We start from the raw sequence: 22,622 nt of genomic DNA, 5'->3' as shown, positions 1-22,622 counted from the left end.
CTTTTTAAAACTTTTTTAATGACTGTTAGATGTGCTTTGTCTTTTGGTGTTCTCTGCCTCTTGGTACATACCTGGGTATAAGAAGTAGTACATTTTTATTGGCTATAGGCTTTTAGATATGGCTTTCCCACCCTTCACAGAGTACCTACCATCAGACACACATTCAGTTGAGTGTTGATAAACTTAGTAAAGCTTAACTTGATCCCATCTGTGAATGGAGATATGGTCCAAGCATTTGCCTACCTCGTGGGGACTTATATTAACCTGATATTATTGCCTATGGAGACACCTGTAATCCTACAACTTGGGATGCAAAGGCATGAGAACCTCAAGTTTGAGGCTAGCCTGAGCTAATACAGCAAAACCCTGTCTCAAAAAAATAATAAAGGTGTCTGGGAGGGGAACCTGAGAAGATGGCTCGCTCAGCCAGCAAAGTGTTTGCCACATCATCTTGAGGACCTGTGTTCTCATCCCTAACAACCCACATAAAAAGCAGGGCATGGTAGTGCACATCTGTAATCCCAGCACTGGGGAGTTGGAGACAGATAGATCCCTGCGACTTTCTGGTCAGACACCCTACCTGGGTCAATGAGCTCCATGTCCCATGTCTCAGAAGTGAGGTAGAGACTGATAGAGGATGCTATTGGATATTAGCATATGGCCTCCACAGACACACATGCACACACATGCAACTAACCTTCATATAAATGCTCATGCAGCCACATGAATATGCATGCATACACACAGCTGCAAACCAAACATACATGTTCACAACAATAACACATGATATTAATAGTGGTAAGTAATGTGTAGTGCTTGGTACGGGGTTGTGTTTCATGTCCTATGATTCGGTTCCCTGAAGGTCCCGTGACATATGTGTAGCTAGCTACTCACTTCTCACACCTAGGCTATAAACAGGAAAGCATCAGATTCATGGAACAAGAAGTCAAGGAGCACACTTCCTCCTCCTGGCAGCCTACTGTTTATTTCAGTGGCAATACTGGCCTAGCAGACACTGGTCACTGTTAGCCATCTGGTGGTACCAGCTTCTTCTGAACTATTAGTCCTGGCCACTAAACTTGAATGCCCTTCTGTTGCCCCCAGTAAATAACAGGCTAGGATGTGAGCCTGTTTGCCTGGCTGGCTCTAATCCCCACAATTATGTATCAGTACAATCGGTATTTCTTTCCTTAAGAAATAAATTAAAAAGCTTCACCCTTCAATGTCCCTCCTCACTCTCAAGCTCTCCACTGCCGTAGGGCTGAGAGACTCTGGCAACATGCTCAGACTGCAATGGAAAAAGATAAGCCGGTTTTGATTGAAATTCCTCTGTGGGCACCTTGAGGAATTTCACAGCCCAGTAACTCTGTGTAGTCAGTCCTGGAGTCTCTCGTTGAGTTGTGGCACATTGGCTAGGAACTTGTGTGGCGGCCAACCAGATGTGCAGCCGATCCTGAAACATGCCCGTTTTCTTTCAATGGATTCCATCACTGTGCCAGATGCAAGGGCCTCCTTCCATGGGACCTCTGCTATGCCAAGCAGGCTCAGTTTGAGAACTATACGCCTTTCTCATCCCCTTTCCTCTCTCCCAATCCCTTCGTTATAGCCCAGTCTTGTTCTTTGCTGGTCTTCTGCCACCTCGATACCGCCTGTCCCCCACCATGTCCCCAAGGAGGAGAGCCAGAAGAGCACATGTACAAGTACAGGAGACTCTTGGGTTTCTAACCACTGAAGAGACGCATGCCATAATTGTGTTATCTATTCATGTAACTGCCAGATTCTAGCGAAAGCGACTCTGACAGTTGATTGATTTTTAAACAATGCACATTTGGAAGCATAAAGCCTCTTGTGTCATTGTAAGCTTTTCTGGTACTCCCTAAGGAAGGATTTGAGTTTTTAAAAATATTTGAGTATAAAACCCAGCAAAGAACACATGAGAATTAATAAGAAAACCAACTTCATCTGCTTGTGTGTAAGTGCCAATTGACTTGGCTATATCCACGTGATCCAATCCCAGGTTCCTTCCTCGAACATCTTCTCATTCCCTGTCTCATTTCTCTTGGGGAACAATACCTTCATCCTTCTCTTAGCTGCCCATGCCAGAACAGCTTGGTATTTGTGCTTTGTCACAGAACTATGTCCCTAGCCCATCTCTCTTTTCTTCTGACTATGCTCTCCGCTTTCTGCTTTGTGATCTTTATATATATTGGTTCATTTTCTGCTCCCAGGGAAAAAGCCTCTTCAAAGCCTCAGGTTGCTCCTAATTCGGCTTAGTTTAGCTCATGACCGAAGAGAGCGACACAGCTTTTGTGACCAACTCCAACAGGTGCAGCTACAGGCTTGTGTTTGCAGAGCCTGTGTGGTAGGGATGGGAGGCTGCGCATGCCCACACATCCAGCTGTTGAATGTTCTCATGCCGTTCTCCTCCCTGCCTTGCATTCCACCCACCATGGAGTTCTGAGAGCTTCCCTTCCTCCAGCTCTCTTCCCCTCCCTGATGTTCCTGCTTTCTGCTAGTTTCCACTCGTCTTTCAGTGGATCTGGGGTTGCAAGATCCTGATAGCCTCCATGATTCTATTATCCTCCCCCAATCTGTTTGTGTGTGCGTGTTTTGTTTTGTTGTTTGTTTTTTATATCAGAATGTTCATTAAAAACAGAAGCAGAAACCATTGTGGTCAGTGAAATACTTGGGGACAGAGCCCTCCCTGACCACAAGGGCTTCACTGCCACTACTTCCAGACTTTTACCTTCCACCCCAGTCATTCCCCTCCTTCTTCCCCTAAACCCAGAACCTGCTAATCTCAGCTGCTAAGTCCTGGCTCCCATTCCTGGAATCACTCCTGACTCCTCTCCTGCCTTGCCTCTTCTGCCCATCACATTAACCCCCCCACAGTTGCTCCAATCCTTCATACTTCTGCTATGGCATTTTATGTTTTCAGGGCTTATCTAGTGGGAGGTGATTGTCAATGCTGGTGACATGTTACCAGGCCCTAAACTCCTCAGCTTTTATATGCAATGGGATGCAAACTACAATCTAAGCACAAAGAAATAAGGAAGACTCTCAGAATAGCTGTAACACAGAAGAGGCAGACACGAAGTATTACCACCTGAAGTTTATTGAACTCCTGATGTCAGCCTTGGATACACACAACTGCAAGTGCACACACATCCCATATGTGAGCACACTGGTTCATACATATTCACCTACACATACACACATGCACACCACACACAAGACATGTGCAATAAATAAATAAAAATGATTGAGAGGAGAAAGGCAAAGCATTAATTGAGGGTCCCCTGGGGCAGTGTTGGGGTCACATCTGAAAGCTGTTGTAGTGTTGATGCCTGTGTTGTGTGTGGTGAGCATTTGTTACTTGTGATCAGACAATTGTAAAGGCCTCTAACTAAAGGACTATCGCACACTATTGATTTAACCCTGTCTTCTTGCTAGCCAATCAATTCATCCTTCCTGGGACCTGGGTTACCTTATTCCTTCCACAAGGCCGATAATAGTCACCCATGAGAACCAAGTGAAATTCTTATTTGTATGAGTATTTTTGAAAAGTGAATTATTTATGACCGTATTCATTGAAAGGGGGCATTATTTATGACTAATAAGTTTCTAACTTATAAAAATATTATAATAACCAAGATGATAAGAACTAATTTACCTTGTCATTTAGGGTATAATTTCCCCACTTCCCTTCTGCCTGCCTGTAACCAGCACCTCTCAAGGCCTCTCCCCTGACCCTCTGTTTTGGAAGCCTTTCCTGTAGCTCCTGATTCAGAGTGGCTGGAAGACATGCAAAGAGGCTTAGCCATGGTGCGAAGTCACAGGGGGGACAGGACCCTGGGTTGTAAGTATAGTTGTCCCTGGGTATCATGGGAAATAGGTTCCAGAACCCCTACTAATACCAACAATCTCTGGGTGCTCCTCTATTATCCACAGTGGTTATTATGGCTAAGGAGATAGCTTAGTTGGCAAAGTTCTTGTCTTGCAAACACAAGACCTGAGTTCATTCCCAGAACCTATGCTAAAACATAAAACCATGCATGGTGCCTCACACTTGTAACCCCAACAATGGGGAGAGGGAGACAGGAGAAACCCTGGGGTTTTCTGGCCAGCCAGCTTTGCCTAATTGATGCTTTCCAAGCCAGTGAGAGATCCTGCCCCCAAAACACAAGATGGATGGCACCCGAGGAATGACAGCCAAGGTTGTCTCTGGCCTCCTCACACTTGCTCACACACATACATGTGCACACACATACAAAATAAAAATAAGTAGTTATTTGCATATTCTCTTCTGCAAATCCCCCTGTGTACTATAAATTTTTTAGATGAGTTGTAATACTCAATATCATAAGTAGTAAGTAAATGATTGTTGCACTGTATTTATTATTTCAAGAGTAACAAAAGAACAAGACTATTCCCTTCAGTACAGATGTGACCTGTGATGTTCTCTGAATAATTTTGATCCAAGTTTGGTTGAATCCAAGGATAGAAAACCCTTCGCAGATCATTGATGTCTTAGTTAGAGTTTCTATTGCCGTGAAGAGACACCTTGACCACAGCAACTCTTATAAAGGAAAACATTTAATTGAAGTGATGCCTTATAGTTTCAGAAGTTCCGTTCATTATTATCATGATAGGGAGCATGGCAGTGTGCAGGCAGATGTGGTGCTGGAGCTGAGAGTGCTACGCATCTTGCAGGCAACAGGAAGTTGACTGAGATACTGGGCGGTATCCTAAGCATAGGAAACCTCAAAGCCCAACCCCACAGAGACACACTTCCCCCAACAAGGCCAAACCCACTCCAACAAAGCCACACCTCCTATTAGTGCCACTCCCTATGAGCTTGTGGGGGGGGGGCAATGACATTCAAACCACCACAGCTGGCTACAGATATTTGCTTTGTGGAGGGAGGTCTTGTGTTAAGGGTGGAAGACAAGATCAAAAGCTAGGAGATGGATCCATAAGGGCAGATAGACTGGAATACTGAAGCCAGGTTAATTTGGAACATGGGATGCTGGGAGACTCCACAAGGAATAAGGAGGCAAGCCATGGTTCTAGAACAAATGCTAAGAATCTAGAAGCTGGACAGTAGAGCCTCTTCCAAGACACTGATTTATTTTTACATAAGATTGCATACTCCATAGTACTGGGTACTGACTTGGGTCTACTGTAACAAAATCAGTAATTTACATCTCTCTAGTCAAGATGCCAGTATTCACCTAATGGGCCGCTGGGAGTTAGTAATTGTGAGATACCAGGGATTTCTAATAAAATTTGATTTTTTTTTTCTCAGGCAAGGCAATTTCAGGCAATCAGTAGCTCCTGGACTTGTTAGAGGTAGCAGATCTTCCAGATCCCCTTTTGGATGTGACGAGTGGACAGGCAGCCTGTGTTTTCAAATGCTCTTGTATCAATGACTTTAAGTACTGGGCTCACTGAAATCTCATTATCCCCCAGCCCGCAGGCTGTCTGGTAGAGGGTGCAATTGTATTAAGTGTAGGAAATGAATACACTCTGAATTCGAGTGTGGGTGCAGACTGCTGGCATCTCTTGGCCTGTTGGATTCCCAGAGCTCTCACACAGTGTCATATTCCTTGCTTCGGCTTAGCAGAAAACATGTGTTCTTAGAACTGTGACAGACAGAGGGGGAGTGCACATCTCAGTTCAAAAACCCCATTCAGACATGTGTAAAGTGTGTGTGTGTGTGTGTGTGTGTGTGTGTGTGTGTGTGTGTGTGTGTTCATTCATATGTGTGTATGTACCTGTGGAAGCCAGAGGTTAAGCTTGAGTTTTATTCCTCAGGAGCTGTCCTCATTATGTGTTGAGATAGTCTCTCACCGGGACCTGGGGCTCACTGATTTGGTGGGGAGGCCAGCTGACCAGAAAGCCCCCAGGATCCTCCTGTCTTCACCTCTCCCCGTTCTGGAATACTTGACACTTGGCCTTTTGCATGGATGCTAGGGATCAAAGCCAGGTCCTTGTCACCTCACCTTGCCTTTCTCATGATAGATTTTGGCCGTCGCTTCAAAGGCTGAGATGGTAGTCCGACTTGCAGGTTCAGGCGTAGGGAAGGCCTCCCTGTTGGCCCCACCTCATTCTCTTTCTGCCTTTGAGCAACACATTTGGGTTAGACTATAATCCATGAAATACCAAATTCATTTTTTTTCTCCAGAGTTTGTGGCATTTCTACTCAAGGAACTTTCTGGTTTTCTTATGTCTGATTATGAAGGATGTTTACCACTTACAAGCCGAGGAGGAGTGTATAATAATGAGCTCCTGCCTTAGGTCTGTTTCCACAGAAACAACCTCTGAATCAGAGCTTTGCGTGCAGGGGAGTTTTCAGAAACTCGAGACCCAGCAAGCAGGGCAAGGAGGAGGTGGGGTGGGTGGGTCCCACAGAGCCTCCACCTTCTCTGGAATCTCTAGAACTGAGGTGATCCTTGACAGGCTTCTCCTGCACGGAGCAAGGAAGGAGGAGGAGGGGGCACATCCCTCATTCTGTGGGTGTGGGTTGTCTCCAGGAAGGGAAGTGTGACCTTGGGCAAAGGAGCTTTTATGTTATAAGAAGTAAATTCAAGAGGTCCCCGCTAAGAGGGGTCATCCACCAACACTCCCAATATCCAGAGAGTCACTGTGGGATAAACCACACAATACGCACCAGCATCCCTGCGCTGACCATCTTCCACCATCCTCAACCCACAGCCCAACTTGCTTCTGCCACCCACTTCTCCCCTCCCCCAGCCTCCTGCTTTATTTATTTTTCTTTTCTTTTTCATTGCATGTGTGTATGTGCATGTGTATGTATGCATGAATGTATGGAGTCCAGAGGACAACCTTGGGTATTCGCATCCCTTCCTCCTTTTGTTTGAGATGGAGTTTCTCATTGGCCTGGAACCTCACCGAGGAGACTAGGCTAGCTGGCCAGTAAGCTCCAGGCAGGGGGCTTCCTATCTCCACCCCCATTTCACCAGTGCTAGGATCACAAAGCATGCACCATGCCTGGCTTTTTATGTGGGTTCTGGGATGTGAACTTAGGTCCTTATACTTGTGAGGCATGTCCCCAGCCCAACGCGAACAAGGAATAAAAATTATATACCCTAAAATTCATTCAATTTGAATGTGGCATTTGGTGATCTTTAGTAAATTTACCGTTGCCCAACCATCACACTAATCCAGTTTTAGAACATTCCCGTCACATAAATAGCACACACTTGAAAAGAAATACAATTTGAAGCAAAATATTTTAATGATGTTTCAGTGCAGTTAAGTTCCTAACTGAAGGATCTATTGATGGGCATGATATGAGTGAGTGAGGTTCCTTTTGACAGTTATCTGAGGTCTCAGAAGACCCCGGGAGATGTATCAAGTAGCTCTAACTCTTCGTTAGATGGACCGTTCCCAGAGGTCATCTAAGAGCACCGTGTCTGACAAAGGGCTCTGTGCTCTGTAAATCTTCTGCTTTATTTCCCAATAAAAGAAACCGTTAGAGCCAGGGCGGCTGTGCTGAGTAGAGGTGGCAGACAGCAGGAGAAAGAATGACTCCAACAAGACACAACACGTGCGTGTGTATGTGTGTGTGTATGTGTGTGTCGACAGGCAGGCAGAAGAGATCCGGGGAAGATGATGGGTTAAGAAACAGACATGGGAAACCTCCATGTATTAAATGCCAAGACCTGACACTGGGCTATTTCTAAGGCGTATATACAAGAATATCCCTTGAAAGGATATTTGTCATTCCACGAATGAGAAAGTAGGAAAAAGAGAAGAGGACACTTTCCCGGGAAGTTTTATGGTATCTTCATATTCATAAACCACAAAGCTCACTCTTTTAAGATGTACAGTTTGGTGGTTTGGGGGGTGTTCACAAAACTTTTCAGCCATTACCACTAATTCCAGAACATCTGTACCCCCCCAACTTAGGTTGCCTATCCACCTCCACTCACTCTTGGTTGCCTAGGTCAAACACTAATCTGCCTCCTCACCTGCAGCCTCACCCGCGTTGGCCACTCATAGAAACGGAATCCTACAGCATGGGGGTCTTTAGTGTCTAGTTTGTTCTCTTAGCGCTGTGTTGTCAGTACGCTTGTGATGCAGTCATGCATGGCAGTGCTCTATTCCTTTCTATGAGTGGAGAGTCTCTGTATCTACTGCGTGTATACGTCACATTTTCTTCATCCATCCATCCGTTGATAGACCTGTGGGTTTATCTCCACTTCTTTTGGCTATGAAAAATAGCTCTGCTATGAATGTGGATATAGGCGTTTTTACATGAATGTGTTTCCAGTTCTCCCAGGTATATACTTAGGAAATCGCTGGGCCATCATCTATATTTTAGCTTTGTGAGGAACTGAAAGCTGCTTTGCAGAATAGCTTTGTACTCCAGTCAGATATTTGTCATGGTGATAAAGTACCCAAGTGAATCAACTAAGAGGAAGGATGGTTTATTTAGGGTCACAGTTTAGGAGACCATTATTTGTAGATCTTAGGGACGCTTAAGAAGATATTTGTCATTTTGATACACACGCGCTGTGCTCCTGTTAGTAATTTAAAATGTTTGTGAACGTGTAGGCTCTCATTCAATGTCATGCAATGCCTTTTTCCTCCTACAGTGAATATGAAGGGTGAACGTGTGGGTGCTAGGAAGCGAAGGATGGAAAATCCATCAGTAAGATTTACTCTCATCCACAATGGGTTCTAGAACACACAGGCAATGTGTTTTGCAAGCTACCTACCCCACACCCATGTGCATCTTCTGTGGGATTGCAACCACTTGAGCTAAAGGAGAAGGAGCCTGGTGCAGAGGCTGCTTGCCCGCACCTGCTGCATTCCATTGTCTTAATCCTAAAAGAGCACATCTGCTTGCCAAGATGTTTCTGCACAGTTATGTCTGTATGATGCATATCTGTACAGTCACAAGGAAAGACTTTCAAGGAGTTAATCTCTCAAAACACGCAACAGTAAAATAGCATCCCCTAGCTGCTCTCATTCCGTGATTTCACCCCACCTTGTCTGTGTGGATGGATTGGATCATGACATTGCCAGCCAGTCATCCACACCCTGTGGCTGGGGGGTCACCATCTCCCCACACACTGCTCTAGATCACTAATCTGCCCATTAGCACATCATCTAAATGTATTTTTGGCATAGAGTTTTAAAGTAATGGCTGTGGACATGTGCTAAAGGCTTCTGTCATTCAGATGCTTTTAGCTGTGACCTCCTATTATACAGTAAGACACTGAGTTGTGCCCAGGCTCCCTTTACAAAGCCATATAGAACAGCCATTTAGTGGAGGTAGACTCGGGACTCTAGAACATCCTTTCAGGATGTGGACTACTTGCTCTAAACAGAAGAGACAAAATATAATACTCAGACTAGCTCAAACTCAGGTGGCTGAGAGAATTGAAAGTTAATGAGTGAATGGATGAATAAATGAATGAGGTGGAAATTTCAAGAGAAATGATGCAGCAATATATGCTAAAGGACATAGGTTACAGAATGTTTCTGTTATGAACTGGAGCACATGGATTGAGGTTTACATGGCTGTGTGAGAATGTCATGCTCAGCTAGACCCAACCCATACTCAACTATGCAATTTTATATAACATATATCGTGTGTGTGTGTGTGTGTGTGTGTGTGTGTGTGTGTGTGTGTGTGTGTGTGTGTGAGAGAGAGAGAGAGAGAGAGAGAGAGAGAGAGAGAGAGAGAGAGAGAGAGAGAGAGAGATCAGGTGTGTGATGTCAACATGAGGGATCTTCCTTTATTGACCTCTATCTTATTTTTGAGACACGACTCTCACTGAACCTGGAAATCACTGATTGAATTTCAGGCCACTGAATTTATTGGCTACTGGGTAGCAAATATTAAGGGATTTTTTGTTTGTTTGATTGTTTTTGTTTTTGTTTTGTTTTGTTTTGGTGTGTGTGTGTGTGTGTGTGTGTGTGTGTGTGTGTGTGTGTGTGCCATAAACGAAGGTGGGCCAAGGGATGAAACAGTAGCAAGTGAGGCAAGCATGGCCACACCCTTGTGGAGCTCCCCATATGGGAGAGGATGGAACCAGGACAAAAGGACAAACTTCACACAGATGAACTTGCTGGTAACTGATCACAGCCAACAAGGGCTGTACAGAAATACAAAGTGCTAAGCAAGAATGAAGCTGAGGACCTAATGGTGTGTGGGCACCAGGAGAGACTCGACTCCTCTGAAGCTGTGACATTCAAGCTGGGATCTTACATGATAAACAAAGGCAGGAGACTGAAAATAGGCAGAGGCTTGGCCTTTGAGATGCTCCGCAGGGAAAGGACCTGCCACCAACCTGACAGCCTGAGTTCAGTCCCTAAAAGTCACATGGTAGAAGGAGAGGATCAGCTCCCAGAAGTTGTCCTCTGATTCCCACATATGTGCCGTGACATGGATGTGCACACACACACACACACACACACACACACACACACACACACACACACAAAGTAAATAATAAATAATAAATAAATAAATGACTTGTTTAACATGCAGAGGTTCAACAGATACAGAGAATCTCTGGCCCAGCAGTTGGCTGAACAACAGACAGGCAACCCTTGGGTCATCTTTGCTCTTTTCAAAGCCATGTTCCATCTTCCTTTGCTTCTGTAAATGCATATGTCCTCCCTCCCGTGCATTGGAAGATGTCCCATAGAGATCCACACTAGCTAAGAAACAGCAGAACAGATACAAACACATACAGTCCAAAGAAAACAATGAGTAATAGGGTTGAAATGCATCCTTTAGATTTAACATAAAACCAGGGTTATCAGCTTTCTTCAGGTTCTGAGTCCCTAAGCATCTGTGAATTGCATAATTGCTCTCCATCAGTTTGGAACACACTTACCCAAGATAGGCCATAATACACTGCTCCCAGCCTGCTCCCACATGGGAGCTGTCACTCTTACAGACTCTGTAACCAGGTCCTGTCCTGAGACCTATTCCATAGCCTATTCTCGTTCAGTTTTTAGCTACTGAAGGAATGCAAATTTTCTATCATTCTACGAAGAGTATGATAAAAGAATAGTCGTGATTGAGAGTCACTTAGGGGATGATAATGCATGCCTCTGGGTGTGTCTGTGAGGATGTTTCCAGGCATTAACTTCAGGAGAAAGACCCTCTCTGAACATCAGTAGACCCATTAGGCTAGGGGAAAGGGTTACATGAAATAAAAAAGAGAGTCAGTGAGATTCAAACATTCCCATTTCTGCTTCCTGGTCCGCCAAGGTGTGAGCGAGCCACTACATACCGACACCTGTCACCATGAAGCCATCCACTACCATTCCTTCCTCTTCATGATGGACTATATCCTTTCAAACTGAGAGCCCAAATAAATCCTTCCTCCCTTAAATAGCTTTGTTCCAGACATTTGGTCACACTGATGAGAAAAGTAGTTAATACTTCTGCCAAAGAAAATCTTTCTAATTGGAACTAATTTCAGAAAGGCCGATATGTAATTGTCAAAGAGCTAATTACGGGATTTTTCCAGTCTCATATTTAAGACACTCCACTCCAGACCATCTGTTGTCACAAGGCTCATGCTGAATGAGTTCACCCAGGTCACTTGTCATCTGGGGCTAATAAGAACTTCATTAACCTACAGCATCCCAGGCAACATGCCACACTGGGGTGATAGCCTTCTCAGCCCCACCTGCAAACCCTTATACACATGGAAAGGGACCTGCCATTGCAGAATCAAAGAACTCAATTGTAAGATCACATAGAAGGGTAGAAACTTGAACAAATTTCCATCCTAATGCTTGAATATGTTAAAAACCCAGCCCATTTGTGGGAACAGGAAAAGTGGGGCCTCCCCATCATTGAAAAGTAAATAAATAAAACAAAAGCTGCTCTGTGTCCTGCCTAGGTGGCAGCACTTTGTTCTTTTAAACTCCCTCCACGGGGTGCCTTGTCAGAAGTTTGACAAGGCATCTTTTCCCATTGTCTAACTTATTTTTAAAACATGCAGAATCATTCCTTTTATAGAAGAGAAAATGAGTCTCAGATAATTCAGTCCTATGTGCCCTTCTCTGCATATTCAAGACTTGTCCAATGCCAAGGTGTAGAAGGCATTGTGTATGCCAGGGACTCTGGGGACACTGCTGGGAGCCCTGACTTTGTGTTGTTCTCTGCCCCGCCACCTCTAACGACCCCCCCCCCGCCCCCCCCCCCGCCACACACACGCACACAGACACACTTGTCTTTCAGTAGCAATGGTCAGGGTTGGCCAGGTGCCCTTCTTCATTTCCACAAAGTCACTTTTCTCCTGTTTCCTGCCTTTCTGTGTAGTCCTTAGCTAGCTCTTCCTTATCCGACCCAGCATTGTGTCCCCCTTTGCCCTAACCTAGACACCCTCTCTCAGTAGATCACACCTGTAACTTGACTGGAAAGATCTTTGACATACTGATGTCTCACTGGTTGTCAACTCTGTCCTTGGCTTGACCCTCTAAAGTTTACACACTCTTGATTTCTCTGTCTAGTAGGCATCTTAGTTCTATGTATCCTACCCAGGGCTCTAAGTCGGTGTCATCCAACATGTGCCTCCTAACACTAACTAAAGTTAAGTAAGATTAGAAAATCACTTCTTCAGTTAGTGAGACACATGTTATTAATGGCTACCATATTGGACAATAGAGAAAACAAGTATTTCCATAATTAGAGAATTCTGTTTTCCAGCACCCTCCATAGTTCTACTATTCCAAAGCTATACTTTTATCAGGGTCCTTCTATTAGCTAGGGGTTTCTATAGGAAAAAATTAGATAGTGATTGGTTATCATAGGTTCATGAGACTAAAGAGACTAAGATGTTCTACAACCTGCCATCTGCAAATTAGAAAGCCAGGAAAATCACTGGCATACTTCAGTCCACATGCAAAGGCATGCAAACCAGGGGAGCCGGGGGTGCACAGATACATATCTAAAGATGGGGAAGGCCACCATTTCTGCTCTAGCCATCAGGCAAAAAGGAAAAAGAGTAAATTCTTCTTTCATCCATGTCTTCTTCTATTCAAAGTCTCAACAGATCATGGGATGCCCACCTGTGTTTGGGAGGGCTGCCTACTTCATGGAGTCCATCAATTGAAACAGCAATTTCTTCCTCCCTCACAAACATACTTAGAAATTATGCTCAACCAGAACCCTGGGCACTTAATAACTCAGTCAAGATAACAAAGAAACTCAATCATTGCAACCCCCAGTTCAGAGTGGTGTCACCATCTACCCACTCCTCACGTCCAAACTCAGAGGTGTTCTAGGGTCTTCTCCTTCCAGCAAACTGACACTAACTTCATCTGTGGACTTTCTCCAAAACATGCCCCACCCCTTTTCAATGATCTTGGACTGCTGTGTCCTTCAGTCAGATACCAACCCCTCCACTTACTTCTCCCTGATCTGCCTGCTTCCACTCTAGCTTGTACAACCCATCTCCAGCAGTGACCAGAAGTGAATGGGGAAGTGTGTAAGACCAAAATACATTGTATGAAATCCTCAAAGAACTAATAAAAAAAAAGTACTTCTTTTAAGAATACTCTGGCTGGGCAGTTGTGGCACACGCCTTTAATCCCAGCACTTGGGAGGCAGAGCCAAGCGGATCTCTGTGAGTTCAGGGCCAGCCTGGACTACAGAGTGAGATCCAAGACAGGCACCAAAACTACACAGAGAAACCCTCTCTCAAGAAACCAAAAAAATTAAAATAAATAAATAAATAAAAATACTCTGTTTATATCTGTACTGCATTTTAATTAGATTATTTGTTTCTTGATGTCCAGTTGCTTGAGTTCTTTATTTTTAGATATTAGCCCTCTATTGGATGTGTAGTTGGCAAAAATCTTTTCCCATTCTGTAGCCCACTGCTTTGTCTAAATGGTGGTGTCCTTTGCCTTATAGAAGCCTTTCGGTTTCATGAGGTCCCATTTATTAATTATTATTCTTTCCTGTGTGTACTGTATCTCTTGTTCATCTCTTCTCTTGGATACTGGAGATCAAATCTAAGTCCTTACATAGGCTAAACACCCCTTCCATGGCTGATTCCATTGTCTCTTTTTACAAGGTTATTAGTAAGTAAGATGAACTACTTTGCCTTAATTAACTTTTTCAAAGGCTCTGACTCTAATTGGAGCCACTGAGGTATACTGGAGAGTTGAGATTTGAAGATACAGAGTTTAGGGTGGGAAATACAGTTCAGCTCTATTGTGCCACATATGAAGAAGACAAAATAAGCAGAAGCAAAATATAATGGTACATAGGGGGTTAAATTTTTCTGGTCCATTAGATGGAAAGGCATTTGTTTGTATTTTGGAAATCTCTGAACAGATTGAAGCCTGGCAGATACTGTGAAATGGAGTTCTAAGAATAAATTGTTTTTGAAAATTATTGAAGTAGGATTTGATGAAGGAGGAAAGTCTTGATGGCAGAGGTGGGGTGAAGTAGAGCCTTGTTCTCACTGTAATGGTTGAGGGTGTCCCCCAGGAGCAAAGTTGTGGGGACCAGAGTTCAATGCAGGAATGGGAATGCTAGGCATTAGACTGGGAAGGTGAGGGGCTACCCTGACTGACAGAGGAAAATCCCAGGCGCTGACAAGTTGAGACTTGATTGATGAAAAAGTGGAGAAGGAAAATATGCCCTCTTTTGGCCCCCACCCCCAAACCTGGCCTCATCTGCCCTCTGGATCTCAGGGTTTCGCCATTAAAAGAGGCATCATTGGTAGAGTCTCTTAATCACAACCTATATGGTCCAGGAAGACCTTCCCTTCAGGACTAAATATAAAGAGAGCACTTGATTCTCAGAAAACACATTTCTAGCCAGCCTGGCTGAATGAAAGGGGTACATGAAGACCACATTGCTCTTGTACTGTTCCAATGTCTTCCTTCTGTGCTGTCCCTGCCCTGTTACAGGACACCCTTATGTAACTTCTTATGACAGCTTCTTGTACCTGCCTGGTACAAGAGCACAGCACTCTTTAGTCTTCTCCCTGTTACTCAATCTCCTCTATATGCTATATGCTCTATATGCTATAATCATAGCATTCTATGATAGGTTAGTGGAACTCATCTCCCTGTTACTCGATCTCATCTAAGTAGTGTTCTATGATAGGTTAGTGGAACTCATCACCCAGCCATCACTATGGGCACTTCTGTTGGTGATTGTGTGGGTGGTGTTGTTAGAGGGTCTATTAGTTGCTTTTCTCACTACTAATATCAAATACCTGACAACAAACAACTTAAGTGAAGAGATCACTTTGGCTTGTAGTTTAAGGGGATCCAGCCCATCATAGTAGAGAAGGCAGGGCAGCGGGAGCATGCAGTGCTTGTCCACATTGGATCCACAGTCAGAGGAAAGGCTACACAGGAAGTAGAATACCAAAGCCATCATCCCTCATCCCCCAGTGAATCCCTTCTTCCAATGAGGCTCCAAAGCAGAACCACCTGCTAGGGACCAAGTATAGGCTAACATTTCACATTCACATCGTAACAGTTTTACATACAATTTTACATAGTAATGAGCATCAAATTTTAAGATAACAGAACACTGTCTTTTAAAATCAGGTAGTGAGGGCTAAGAAGACAGTTTAACGGGCAATGTACTTGTTATGCAAGCTTTAGGATCCATGCTGGACCTCCAACACCCATAATTAGGTGAGTGAGATAGGTGGGTCCCAGGTTCTCACTGGCCAGCTATTCTAAGCAAATCAGTGAGCACCAGGTTCGGTGAAAAAAAAAACCTATCTCAAAATGTAAGGTGGAAAATGATTGAGGGAGATACTCAACATTGACCTCTAGCTTCTCCACATCCCCACATAAGTGCAGAGAGAGAGAGAGAGAGAGATTGAGAGAGAGGAGAGGGAGAACCAGGTGGATAAGTTCAAGTACATGCAAACAATAGGGTTTGCACTATAATTCTTGGTACCCTAAAGAAGTTATGTTGCATGGTAGTCTACAACCGGGCAATCCAAGCTTAATGTTTTCTCATTAAGTACAGCAGCTTTGAAATGGTATCGTGTCTCTTGACAATTATTTTTTTCCACTCATAGGGATTTACATAGTTTAAAAGCTTTACAAATAAACTGAATTTTCACTGAGATTGTGACATCAAAGTATTTCACCTTTGCATATTTAAAGTTGACCCGCTATGGCAGCTGTGGACAGTAATAGGCAAAGAAGAGCCACAGTAGCCAAGTTCAGTGTAAACTCCAGTTCAGTGTAAACTCCAGTTCAGTGTAAACTCCAGTTCAGTGTAAACTCCAGCAGTCATCGGAACTGGAATCCAGGAGAACAAAGAAATGTGGACCATGTCTTGTGTCCTTGGTGTTTGGTAGCCAGTTTGTCTTCCTATGTCTGCATCCCCTGAGACTGAACCTCTCCCTCCACGGTTGCCTCTATGTCAACCTTCTGAAGCGCAATGAAAATTAATACTCATTATGATATTAAAATTATGACCATGTTGGATCTTTAGGAAGTGAATAGAGGGAGGCTGGGGATAAAGCGCGGTAGAGAAGTGCTTGCTGTACAAGCATAAAGACCTGGATTCGATCCCCAGCACTCACATAGGAAACGCTTTCAGGTGAGACAGTATGTGCCTGTAATGGTAATGCAGGAAATTGACTGCAAAAGGCTCCCTGGGGTTTGATGGCCAGTCTAGACAAGTGATACCAACTTCTGGCCTCCACATGCATATGCACATACATACCAGCATGTACACACACATATACACATATACACACACAGAGGTGATTAAAGCTCTATTCTCATACATGGATGAGTCTGTTGATATAATGAATGAATTAATGGCCAGTGGATTCTTTCAAGTGGATTCAGTATCCAGCTGCTTTGGCTGGGGCTGCTGTGTATCCCTTTCACTCTCCATGCAACACCTTTCGTACCCCAAGACTCTGCCAGCAAGAAGCCCATTGCCAGACGCAGCCTCTTGGTTGGATCAGAACCAGAGCCTAGCTAAGGTTCATCTTTGTAACTCACCTAATTGATACTATGTTGATAGCAATGGAAGACCAAGACAACTTCCATTCATTTATTGGATTGCATCATCCTTTCTTACGGTTCTCCTCCCTTTCCCAAATCTCCTGATACCTCACCCCCATCCTAATTTCATCACTATGTTCTTCCTGCTTTAATTGGAGTGTTCCACTTTTAACATGTGGCTTTAGCCCTTTCACAGCAGAGGCTTCCTAGAGATGACAGTCGTCAAGAAGGTGGCTTCTCCACACAGCCCACACAGGTCACCTAGCCTAAGAATGTGACCTGTGTCTCACCACGAGACTCTTTCCTCTGCTGATGCTGCAACAGTATAACTTCTCATGTCTGCTTCACATGTGTTTTCAAGAATAAGCAGGTGTCTTACTCAGTGGAGGGAAGTGTCTTTTCTCACAGCCCTGGAGGAGGGGGCTGCAAGCATAGGTTAATTCTGCTGGGAACTGCTCTTTTCCTTGCTCGTGGTGGCTTCTGGGGCAGATGGGACAGAGATCTCCTTATAAGGATCTAATTCCATCATGGCAGCACCACCATTTATGACCTTACCTCAACCTCAGGACATCCCAAAGGTCTGCCCCCCAAATACTATCACTTTTAGACAACCAGCTTCAAAGCAGGAATTTGGAGATTCGTTCATTTCTTAACAGTGGGCGTTGAAAAAAAAATGCGTGCCTTGTGAGGTTTTTTTTTGAAAGTATAAAGTGATTTGCAAATTTAAGATTTCTTTTTAAATTAATATTGTTACTTTTTTCTGTCAAGTTTCTAAACATTTCCCCAGAGCCCTGGTTTCTAAGGAAACCAAATTCTTCCTGAGCGATATTCAGAAGCAGAACTCTGGTGCAATGTGAAGTCTACGATGTCAAATCTTAAATGTCCAGCTGGTGAGGCCTGTGACAGCAACTGACCATCCACTGATGCTGATGCTCCAGCTCCACTGCACCTCTGTCCCATGGCCATGCACATATTTTCATTTTAGAGAATCCATCAAGACCTTAAATATACCACTGTAGAAAAAGACCTCCCAAGAGTAGGAAGCCGGGCAGATGGCGTTCAAGGGAGGCAGAGGAGCAGGCAAGGTTGGGCTATGGAATGCCTGGTCAGGAGGTGAGATGGTGGGCGGGGTAAGGATTATTGCCTGTCCTCCAGCAGCTGCAGAAGAGACAAAGTGGTGACAAAGTGGTGACAAGCTGGCCATCGAAGGGAGGGCGTCACTGGAAGGTGGAGCAATGTTAACAGATGAGCAATGTCTTTTACCCCTTTGTAGTTGATGCTACTTAGCTTGGATGTGGAGCTGGTGACATGGTGCGTGGGCCCATGCTGATGAGTAGTGGGCACCCAGGGAAAGCTGAATGAGTGTTGAGTAAATAATGAGGTGAGTGCCTGCAGGGCATCCATGCTCACCTTGCCCCTCTGCTGCAGTCCTCCTAAGGCAGTACACCCCCTGGTTCTGCAGAGGGTCAGATATTGAAATCCACTGGGGCTCTAGAAACCCTTTGCATTTCTAGAAAAACAAAGAATGTAGAGAATTTGGTATCGCTTGCCAAGACAGGATGTCTGGGGAGCTTGGCTCACTGCAGGATAGATTGTTTAGACGACATGGTTGTCAGGAAATACTGCCATCTTTGTTGTTTTCCTGTCTTTTCACTCTTTGGGTTGTTTTTTTTATTGCTCCTGAGTGCCTTGCCTTCTAGATTGTCAGTTTGCTTTGCAAGGGAAACATTCTCCAAGCACATTATTGCTTAGAACAACGACAGGTAATAGAATAAAACTCCAAAACACAGGTCTTTTATAGCTGCAGTTGTTTTTATTGTCATTATTAGCTTTTTGCAGAGACGGTTTCAGTGGATCCATTATTACACATTAATTGCCATGACTTGCAGAAAGTGAATCATATCTTCGCGTCTGTGTGTGCCACTGCTAACATCTATCTTTTGTTGTATTAAAATTGTAAAAACAGGAGTAGTTTTAAAAGCTGGTTTATGGTTTTAATATTTCTAAGAAATATATGTTTTATGTGGGTTTGGAAATTTGGATTTTTAAATAGTATGTCCCTTGAGTTTCTTTCCACAATGCCTTAATTATTTAGGTAGGGCACTGTTCTTTCAGTGATACATGCATTCTCAAGCTTTGAAGGTAGTTGGTTGTCTCTGTCTTGTTGATTCATCAGGGTTGCAGCGGCATAGAGTGGCAGGGTGACAGGTGTGAAATGGCAGGGTCAGAGCCAGCATATCTACCTGCCCTTAACTATGGCCACTGTAAGTTCACATTTGGATGTGTATTGAAAACACCAAGCCCACCAAATGAAATATAAAACTCAAAGTAAGTTAGAATGAAACGTTGTCACCAGCTCCATATCCGAGCTGTGTGATGCAGTGCCCTCCTTTTCATTATTTTATTTTGAGTCAGGGGTCTCACCATGTAGCCCAGGCTAGCCCCAAACTTGCCACCTTCCTGCCTCCGCATCTTAAGTCTTGGTTTTGCAGGTATGTATCATCACACCTGGCATAGTGCCTTTCCCCGTCCTCATTCTTTTCTGTAAGTCCCCAGTGCTTTGAGAGTCTGATAACTTTGAAGGGTGTGCACCTACTCATTGCTGAAAAGAGTTGATTAGATTCATCCACTCATTTACATCAGGAGAAAGGCCAAGGTCCAAAGATCTAAAAGGCACTCATGTACCCAGTGTCTTAGGGCCTAACATTGACCAAAACTCCAGACCCCTGCTGGGAGGCCAGTATATTGCTCCCAAACTTCCTTGTCATGTAAGACCTTCCTAACCCCTGCCCATACACACAAAAACATCAGTCCAGTGTCATCTGCTTATATTAGATGATGCTTAGTCAGGGAGGCCATTTCGACTTTATATTTTCACAGCAGAAGAGATAATAGAGACCAAGGTCAAGAAAGACCTTAGGAATGGCTATGCCACAGTCTTGGGGTTGTTTGTTTGTTTGTTTTTGTGTGTGTGTTTCTACTTTCCTTTTATTCTACCCATATTTACTGCTGTGACATAGGTACCTTTTCTAGGGATTGCTCCAGGGGAAATTGTTGGGCAAACTCTAAATTGAGAATTGGTTCCACGTTTTAAATTTACTTTTAAAAACAAAGTTTGTGGACTGGAGAGATGGCTCAGTGGTTACGAGTATTGGCTGCTCTTCCAGAGGTCTAGAGTTCAATTCTCACCAACCAAGTGGTAGCTCACAACTACCTCTAATAGAATCTGATGCCCTCTTCTGTCATGCAAGTATTCATGCAAATAGAGCATTTATATACATAAAATACATAAATAAATAAAAAAAGAAATGCCAGGCCAGGTTTAAAAAAAAAAAAAAAGAAAGAAAGTTTGCTCTTTTATCCTACTGAGAACTCTGAGTGATGATTTTGCCTGCATCATTCCGCAGTCCTCTGTGTCTCTAATGTCTAATTTATTTGTTCCACAGTGTGTCTGGTGGAGAACTCTTTGATCGGATAGTGGAGAAGGGGTTTTACACAGAGAAAGACGCCAGCACTCTCATCCGCCAGGTCCTGGATGCTGTGTACTATCTCCACAGGATGGGCATCGTCCACAGGGACCTCAAGGTAAGGCGTTGTTCTGCAATACCATCCAACTATTCCACAACCCACAAAACACCTGCTGGAGAGGGCTGGCTATGGGGAAGGGATGAGGCTGCTTTGAGAAGAGACAGGTGGAAGGGCGGCCGTGTACTTTTTGGGTGTCAGTACATTGAGGCCCAGAAGTAGTTTAAAAGAGAATGAATATCAGTGTAGCTGCCCACCATTTACAAGATTCTGTAGCCATGAGGCAGCCCACAGGTCCATAGAGAGGTGGATGTGCATTAATTCAAGAACATTGAAAAGAGCATCCTGTACATGGCAAGAAAACCATGGAGACCCTTCATCCCCAGTGCTGGTTAGGTTGTGGGGTGTGTATGTGTGTGTGATTTTGTTTGTTTTGTCAGTTTGACACAAGCTAGAGTCATCAGGGAAGAGAGAACCTCAACTGAGATAATACCTCCATAAGAACAGCCTGTAGGCAGGATGTGGGGGCAGTGTGATCAGTGATTAATATGCGAGGGCCCAATCCACTGCGGGCAGTGCTACCTCTGAGCAGGTGGTCCTGGGCTGTAAGAAAAGCGAGCTGAGTGAGCCATGGAGATCAAGCCAGTAAGCAGCAGTCCTCTATGGCTTCTGAATCAGTTCCTGCCTCCGGGTTCCTGCCTTGAGTTCCTTCCCTCACTTCCCTCAAGGATAGACTGCGACCTGGGACTTGTAAGATGAACTCAACCCTTTCCTACCTAGGATACCCCCAGCGGAGCTCTTCGGGGCCATGTCCCACACCCAGCCCTTTATAAACACTGTAGCCATATGTGAAAGAGAGGGAAGAGCAGGGAGAATGTGGGGTACAGGACGAAGGTCGGCACTGCAGTAGGTACTGTAAATGAGCTTCCAGGTACAGCTGTCCTCTGGTGTCCTGGAGGTCCCTCTCCCTCCTCCCCTCTCTCCTTCCTCTCCTCCTCTCTTCCCCTTCATTCACAGTCTCCCCATTTCCTTGTTTTCCCTCCTTCCCTTCCTGTTGGTTTTGTCTGGTTGCTTTTTTGAATAGAATTTTATTATGCAGACAAAACTGGCTTCAGGTCTCTGGCTTTCGCCTCCTGGGTGATGAGACTGTAAGTCATTGTCTTTTTCTGAGGTGTGGGTGTAGTGACTCTTCATCTGTTAGCACTGAAGAGTTTGGGCCTTATAGTGGCCACCTTCGTGTCCCATTCCCTTCCCCTCACCCAGATTTTAGTAGCTGTCACACACAAGGACTGGGAAGTCAGTGAGAGCAGTGCTGTTGAGCCCAGGTTGTGGTGTGACTTCATGCTACAGTGTTACAGGTCCAGCCTCCACACCCTACTGTGTGAGTGAGACAGATGTCCACCCCCAGAACATATGTGCACCACTCAACATATAAACACAAGGATGACTTGCAAGCACACTGCCCTTAGCAGGAAGTCAGCTGGAGTCAACTATAAACATTTGTTAAACAGAAGTTGAGCATCTATCTCTCCATCATCTGCTCTTGGGTATCAAGGAGTAGAATGGCACAGCTCTCCCTTCATGAAGACTCCCATTTGGGATGGGGTGTGGCTTGGTGGCTGAGCACTTGCCTAGCATGTTCAAACTCTAGGTTCCATGCCCAGCGCCACAACATTTTTTTTATTAATAATTTTTTTCATTTATTTTACATACCAACCAGAGTTTCCTCTTCCTCCTCTCCTCCCACCCCCCCCACCTCACACCTCCCATCTACCCCCCTCCCCATCTACTCCTCCTCCATCTCCATTCAGAAACAGGCAGGCCTCCCATGAACGTCAACAAAGCATGGCACATTAATTTGAGACAGGACCATATTTTTTTAAAAAAATCATTTTATAAAGAAAAGATGTACTCTGGAGTTTTCTCTTTTTCTTTCCACGTATCACTTTCTCTCATCATTTTTCTGGTTCCATTTTTTCCCTTTTCCATAGTCATCTTAGAACCTTCTAGAGATCTCCTTTCCGAGATGTGAAACTGTTAACCTCAATCAGTGTTGGGGAGGTGCGAGGAGGTCAGTGCGGTCTCTGTGT

General features: G+C 44.4%; 1 protein-coding gene across 3 annotated transcripts in view; it reads left to right on the top strand.

The window, feature by feature from the left end:
- The window catches only part of Camk1d (calcium/calmodulin dependent protein kinase ID), a 411,952-nt gene that overhangs the window by 326,834 nt on the left and 62,496 nt on the right, over window positions 1-22,622 (top strand). For all 3 annotated transcript variants that reach the window (XM_006974656.4, XM_042278119.2, XM_015993508.3), the window contains exon 4: window positions 20,454-20,592. In XM_006974656.4, coding sequence (XP_006974718.1) covers window positions 20,454-20,592 — 139 coding nt within the window. The remainder of the gene's footprint in view (window positions 1-20,453; window positions 20,593-22,622) is intronic.

Source organism: Peromyscus maniculatus, chromosome 5 (genome assembly GCF_049852395.1).
Source record: "Peromyscus maniculatus bairdii isolate BWxNUB_F1_BW_parent chromosome 5, HU_Pman_BW_mat_3.1, whole genome shotgun sequence".
In the NCBI taxonomy this organism is placed as follows: Eukaryota; Metazoa; Chordata; class Mammalia; order Rodentia; family Cricetidae; genus Peromyscus; species Peromyscus maniculatus.
Note: the sequence above shows the minus strand (reverse complement) of the source record. Positions and strands in the feature narration are given on the sequence as shown.